Source organism: Thunnus maccoyii, chromosome 23 (genome assembly GCF_910596095.1).
Source record: "Thunnus maccoyii chromosome 23, fThuMac1.1, whole genome shotgun sequence".
Classification (NCBI taxonomy): domain Eukaryota; kingdom Metazoa; phylum Chordata; class Actinopteri; order Scombriformes; family Scombridae; genus Thunnus; species Thunnus maccoyii.
Genome location: NC_056555.1, coordinates 4,164,447 through 4,171,646, shown reverse-complemented (window position 1 = coordinate 4,171,646; position 7,200 = coordinate 4,164,447). Strand labels below are relative to the sequence as shown.

General features: G+C 43.4%; 1 protein-coding gene across 2 annotated transcripts in view; it reads right to left on the bottom strand.

Moving 5' to 3' along the window:
- Positions 1–2,328: 2,328 nt before the first annotated feature.
- net1 (neuroepithelial cell transforming 1) overlaps positions 2,329–7,200 on the bottom strand; it is a 34,650-nt gene continuing 29,778 nt past the window's right edge. For both annotated transcript variants that reach the window (XM_042403614.1, XM_042403615.1), the window contains 8 exons: positions 6,608–6,715; positions 6,310–6,474; positions 5,713–5,775; positions 5,302–5,475; positions 4,938–5,195; positions 4,659–4,829; positions 4,223–4,409; positions 2,329–4,114 (listed from right to left, as the gene is read on the bottom strand). In XM_042403614.1, the coding sequence (XP_042259548.1) occupies positions 3,666–4,114; positions 4,223–4,409; positions 4,659–4,829; positions 4,938–5,195; positions 5,302–5,475; positions 5,713–5,775; positions 6,310–6,474; positions 6,608–6,715 (1,575 nt within the window). In that variant the 3' untranslated portion in view covers positions 2,329–3,665. The remainder of the gene's footprint in view (positions 4,115–4,222; positions 4,410–4,658; positions 4,830–4,937; positions 5,196–5,301; positions 5,476–5,712; positions 5,776–6,309; positions 6,475–6,607; positions 6,716–7,200) is intronic.

The window sequence follows — 7,200 nt, the reverse complement described above, 5'->3', positions numbered from 1 at the left end:
TGCCAGGCTGTTGCTAAGGATTTTCAATGTGTTGTTTGTGTTGTCCACTCTCATATTTCAGATTGGATTCTAACTCGAACATGTACGGATGTGTTTGAGAAACTGACATTTTGCCTGTTTCAGGCTGAACTGAGGGGCTTCATAAAGGTCCAGTGTAAGATAAATAAGGAGTTTTTTGAAATGCGAATCATGCAAAAATACTCCAGTAGAGCTCCATAATAAAAATATAGACCTGGAAATGTGCAGAATAGGTATATGACAAAGCTGTAGACATGAGATCTGGACTCAAGTCAGGCTTAAATCACTTAACGAGGACTTGGACTTGAATGCTGGGACTTGACTTGACAAAATTTGAAATATTTCGAAATGACTATGGATAGCAGTGTGGACAGTGGACATGCATTGGGTTCTGTACATTCACAGTACAGTAGTACTGTACTGTGAATGTACATGTATGAATAAAAAGAGCAAAAAATATGTGTCAGGTTTTGAAGTGAAACATCAGTTTACAACTTCATGCTTCAACTTTGACCTTCTGTACTTGCCAAAGCTGTGCAAACACATCATTTTCCTGTGAGATTAGGGATTATAACTGGCATTTTGGCTCACTTCTGGTTTAACGTCCAAAGTGGTAGCTAATCTAGCTAAATGGTTAGATCGTCCACTTGTGTTTCTTGTCCACTTGGATCTATTTTTAGTTAGGTTGCCAGATTTGCAGGTCTCAGCAGTTACTTTGATAGTTTCTTCTAGAGATAGTCACTTTTGGTTTTACCTCCAAATAAAGTGGTTTAGATAATCTGGCTAAACTATTGTTTTGTTTACAACCTGTCTGATCATCTGACTGCTCTCTGGACGTTGTAACAATGTTACTGTGTTCCCAGATCTTAGGAGTTACTTTGTTGCATACTATGTTATCAGTTCAAGAATAAGACCTAAGATGTAATTAACTAGAATTATACTTCAATCAGCATTGAGAGTCCTTAAAGTCCTTGCAGATGATTTACAATTTGCTTATGAAGACTTGAGTTTTGACTTGCCCTTAAGCATTTAACAACTGAGGTCAAAGGTCATGACAAGGATATGGCTTTAAAATTAGCTAAAACAATGCCCATAAATACCATTAAATGACGTACAGTATGATGACTTCTATACTATAAACAGGAGTGTTTTAATACATTCACTCAGCTTCTCTGCTTACAGTCACTGCTATTTGCCTTTCGTCACAGGCCCAGAGACTTAACAGCATCCATTTCACTAACTACAATGCTGGTACATGTTCAACTTCCATTAAAGTAAATGGGCGAGTGTGTGGAGAGCATGAGCGAATGTTTGGAGAATGCTCTCAGTTTCTCAGAGGCAGACATGAGGCCATTACTTAATAAAATCGCAAGCAGCGTCTGGATTTTGCCAAGCAGACAAATTAAAAAGAAAGAAAATCTTCTTGAGTCCAACAAAGACTTATCACACATTTAAACAGCTCACAGCGACAACTGAAATGAAGCCATCTGTCTTGTGATAACTTTACCCATCTTGCATCATTACCACTACAGACCAGTATAAACCAAGCAGCCCTTTCAGCCTTAAATCCTTTAAACCCAATCTGTTTGTTAAAAAGTTTGAAAGGTTCTTGTGGACCATTTGTCAGGTCTTCCAAATGGAAAGCACGGACCTCAAAGGGAGAAAAACAGAGGTGTCTCCTCCTATAAACACTGTCAACAAATAAGTTCTCTCAAACAGGGACCAGGCAGGGATGTCACAGTTTTAAAAAGAAAATCTTGACTAATTCCTACACTGGAAATGTTTTCCTTGGCACTTACATGGAACTGACTGTTTAGTTAAGAGTTAAGCAGTCATAAATCAATTGGCATCTCCTTCTTCTGCCTTCATGTGGGGCAGTTTTCAGTGTTAGGTGAGTCACACAACCTAACACAAACACAGTTGTGTTTATTTCAAAATCGCTTAAAGGAATAATTCAACATATTGTGAAATGTGCTTATTTGTTTTCTTGCTGAGATTTAGAAGATTCATACCACTCTCATGTCTGTTCATTAAATACGAAACTACAGCCAGGAGACTGGAAACAAGAGGAAACAGCTAGCCTGACTTTGTCAAAGGTAACAAAGTATGCCTAGCTCAATAATCAACACGTTACATATGTATTTCTATACAAAAACCAAAGCGTAAAAATGACAAGTTGTGGTTTTACCACAAACCAGCAAACTACTCGCATACAGATGTGAGTGGTATTGATCTTCCTATCTAAGTCCCAAAATGTTGAACTAATGCTTTAAGTTGGAGTGATGATGAATTAAGACATGAAACCAAAAGTTCAGATGCAAATCTTACACAGATCTTTATTGTTCTTTTAATTACATACAGTTCACGGCAAGTAAATTGCCCCTTTCTCTTCTTTTTTTCCATCTTTCAACACAAGTCTTGACATACACGTACAGAAACCTTCTTTTTCTTCTTCTCCCTTCCCCTACGTACTTTCTCCATATATTAACATTCACTTGATTTTTACCGTCTATCATCCATCTATGAGCAAGATATCACATCAACTTATACAGAAAGTTGATGGAGTTAAACATCTTGCATTGACCATCTTTTTCAGTTCCAAAACATAACTTTATCCATCTTTTCTCTTTTCTCTTTAGCCTTCACACAACATTCTTGTTTCCATTGACCAGTCCTTTACATGTTTAACTGTCCCGTCCCTCAGGACAGGTAAATACATCCTGCTGCCTCTACTGGTGCGAGCAGTGTCCACAACTAAAGCTCCATGCAAGATGCTACACTGAAAAGTGATGTTTCACTCTGAAGAGTCAGCTTTTTTTAAAAAAAAAAACCAACATGGCTCAGTTCAAAATTTTGTTTCAAAACAAAACTCTTCATCGCTTCTGTGACATGATTTTGACATCCAATGATTTATTACTCCATAGAGATGTCTTTGTTCTAGCAGCGAGAAGCTAAAATCTCAACTGTGATTGGACTTAAATTAATGCCTCTGACTGCAGTTAATGCAAAAATATAAAGTAGTGGCCGGGTCCTAACATCTGTCATTCAAGGAATGTATAAAAATAAGACATGTCTTCTGATTAATTTAAAAATCAGATTTTTACAGAAAAATTTGTATCTTTGTGTAGTACATCTTTAATTTTTTGGGAATTCTCTTCCTTTCTTCCCTCCTTTACATGCCTAAAATTTCAAATAACTTCACCTAAAAGCTAAAACAGTGCTGCTTTATGATACCTAAAAAAATACTACAATAAAATTTAGAATATAAAAATGTAAAACTTTCATTACCTCCCCTCTAAAATAATGCTTAAATATCAAATTAATAGTAAACAGGATTGGATGCACCACCTCGATCTTTAAAAACACACATAACACACAGACTAATGAGTGAAATGTGTTTGCTTCTCGCTATGCTTCCCTTTTTAGAGCCGTTGAAGCTGTGCACTTCTCTCCAGAATACTGTCTCTCTGTGGATGCACTTGGATGGAGGGGTAAGGTAAATAGCTGCCGAAGTGGACAGTAACACAGAACACTGTTGTAATAATACGCACACACGCAGACACACATAAATACAAGTCCCACGCTTCTCCGTGTTTGTATGTACAAAAAAAAAAGTCCGCTCAGGAGTCCATATTCTCCTTATATCTTCACACCATTGTCTCTTTTCTCTTCCCTAAAGAACACAGAGACTTCTTGTCCTTTTTGGTTTTGTGTGATGTGGGCGAAGAGAGCGGCGATGACGAAGATGACGATGTCGTCGACAAAGATGAGGAGCTGGAAGAAGGGGACGTTGTGGTGGGGCTGGGGTTAGAGTTGCTGCACGGCGAGCTTGGGGCAGACTGAGAGGTCGGCTGCGGGCAGTTCTCGTCCGCTTCCTCCATGTGGACGATGGCGGAGGCGGAGGAAGGGCGGCGCTTGGAGCGAGCGTCTGCCGCAGGCGGGCTGGGCGTGGAGGGCTCGCTGAGGGGCCGGTGGACGGAGATGGCGCTACGGAGGCAGTTGAGCCACTGCTGCTTGTGGAAAACGTCGTTGACCTGCAGCGTGTGGGACTGTGCCTGGCTCGGGTCTTGAGAACGCACACGGAAAATGTTCTTGGCTGCGGAGGAAATGGAAAAAAGAAATATTAGCCATTTGATACATTTGATATAACACACACTAGATTCCTGCATGTCAGAAATATTTTGACGTTAGACACACGCCGTACCTTTGTCTGCATTGCTGAAGGCGCCTCTGAAGGAGCCGCCCATTCTGACGTCTCCATCCTGCAGGTCCTCCAACACCAGATCCTCCACAGGGATCGGTTGCCGGTAAACCTGGAAACACTGGCGCTCGTTCCTGGTGACGGGCCGGGTCAGGACCAGCAGCTCGGTGAACAGGAACACATGCAGTTTCTGAAAGGACACAAAGAAACAAAAACTATTAAAACCAGAGCACTGATAAAAAGTTTCATCCTCAACCACCAACAATAAGTTTTCTGGAAGGCTTGTTTGCTTTTATCTGAGTTCATACTCTGTAGTTAAATCATTGGTTGGGGGTGTTACAGCCTGATTGCCTTATATGGGGTGTGAAGCATGTGTTGATGTGTGAAGAGGCAGCCAAAGGAACAATGTGTTGATGAGGACAGAGTGTGTTCTGCTCACCGTGCCGCTCTTGTTGCGTAGCTCCCCGTGACACAGCAGGCTCTTGCACTGCTCGATGTGAGGGTCTCTCTGCCTGTCATCCAGATACTCCAGCTTGTCGATGTAGTACTGGCATTCAGACTCTCCTTTCTTCATGTTGATGTCTGACAGAACGCCCTGAATGATGGTGATCTGAATGCACAAAGGATCAAATTATTAATCAGCCAGGTTTTAAGGTAACAGATCTAAAGATAATGCTGGTTCTTGTGTTAAACATATTGCTGTGTGTCCTCCACTTACCGCTTCTTCCAGGCTGGCAGCGTCTGGATGCTCTGCTGGAGTGTGTCTCAGTATCTCTTTGAGCAGCAGCGGGTACTTGACCAGGCGGGAGCGTGGGATGTCCAGAAAGCTCCAGAGGTCCAGCTTCCTGCTGAAGGGCGATTCCAGGCAGCGCTGCAGGAAGTCCTGCACCCGCCGGTCCTGCTTCTTCTGGTCCAGCAGTGCCTTGGCTGCTAGCTGGTTGCTGCAGTACTCCTTGTAAGCATTCAGCCTGGGCAGCTGCAAGAGAGGAGGGACACTTTGAGTACTTCTGCTTTCCTAACTTGAAACCCAGAGTTTTAACAGAATCTCAAAGGAACTGGTGACTTGGTGAAATGATGCTTACCCAGCTTACGACAATCTGACCGATCTGGCCCACAGTTCCATCTGACCCTGTAGCTTTGGAGAGCTGGGCCAGTAGGTCCTCATGAAGAGGGATGTAGGCATCCAGGTTGCCGAAGATGTGAGTCAGCTCCTCCTCTGACATAATGGAGAGCTTCAGCATCGGGTCATGGTACGCCTGTGAACGGGAGAAGAGCCAAAACTGTCAAATAACAACCTCCCAGCAGACATAGAGAGTGAATTCTAAGAATAGCTCAGTGAGCAGCTTTAGGGGTACACAAGAAAGATAAAGGAACCATTTCTTTTCTTCTTTTTATAGTTCCTGGCTTGACTGTGTGGAAGGCCTGCCAGACTTTGATTTAATCTATTTGCTTTATATGTACTCCCTTTGCCTTAGAGGTTTAAAAGTACAAACCTTGCGTGCAAGCTGGAGGTCCTCAATCAGGTCCTGCTCTCCACGAGACAGCTCAAATATGGCCTGAAGAAGGGGAGGAGGAGGCACAGAAAGATACTTTTTAGCAAAACACATGAATCTGGATGTCATTGCATTGTTACAATCCAATACCCATTAAATCTCTAACTACAATGGTGCCAAGTGACTTAGGTCAACTTTGAAATCTCTCTGGTTGCTTTCTCCTTCTCGCTCTTCGTGTTTAAAATAGTACAGAGTTTATGGCTTCTGACAGTTGGCTAAGATGTCTGACATATACAGGGCAAGTGGGAAGGTAGGACAAAGGAGCACTAGTGTGTTGGCTTGTCAGTTATATGTGAGCTTACGCAGACTGGGAAATGAGTCCTGGATGGCTTTTAGTCTCATTTAGACTATTTGACACAAATACTGCAGGGATATGTGAAACTAGTCTGGAGGACAGGTAGACCACTGCTGTCTGGATTTTTAAACTAGGTCACACTCATTTGTTTACTACCACACTTTCCCCTGGGTATCCTAACTGTGCTCGACCCTTTGCTCGCCATATATACAGTATTTTCATGTCTTAGTGCTGATTCTCACCTCCTGCCGCTTGATCTCTTTGGTGGAGAAGGTTCCCTTCTGGTGGACATCTAGTGTCTCTGACCACAGCGTACTGTTCCTCCTTTTAGGCGGTGTGGGGGCCGCCGCCTTGCTGCAAGGCTTCTGGGGCACGCCCGGCGACTTGCCATCGCCCCGGAAGGAGGCCTGCAGATGGGAAAGAGGAAGCCCAAGATGTCAGACATGTTGCAATCAGAAGAGCTTAGTGCAACATGCAGGTTAGAAAAGATTGAGCTACCCTATCCCTCAAGGAGTTTTTCTGGGATGTCACAGGGCTTACCTGGATGGTTTGGCCGAAGCGCCGGACGGCCCCATTCTTCACCGGAGAAATGAGGTTGGCTAGCGACGTCACCCTGCCGAGAGGACGGACACGCTTGTTGCTGGGTTCCTAAAAAAGAAAGATGAAAAAATGGAAGGAAAGGTTAGTTTCATGTCAAAGAAAAGTCATTAACACAGAACGAAACGATCAGTAATGCCAATTGTGAGATTCTAACAGAGACCTAAGCAGTAAGTCCAGATGCTCCCTTGTGACTTCCTTGTGATAAAACACATCAAGTCAAGTCATAAATCCTCATTATTGACTCCACTCCCTGCGTTGGGGTGAGGAAATAGGAGTAACTGGAGCTGAGGTTGAGCTGCAGGCAGACATAGTGGCGGATCAGCAGACAGACAGAGATACTGCCGAGGCTCGGCAGGGATGAGGAGGAGGAAGCAGCTCCAGCAGCTGTTGGCTCCATCATGTGAAGAGTCTTGAGCCAGGCCAGCCCACTGAGCACAAAGACCCTTTCTGGCTGCTGGTCTGGAGGAGAAGGGGGCCTGGAGGAATGCCAGGAATGCACGAGACCCTGCTCTCAGCTGTTCAACACCCCTCCC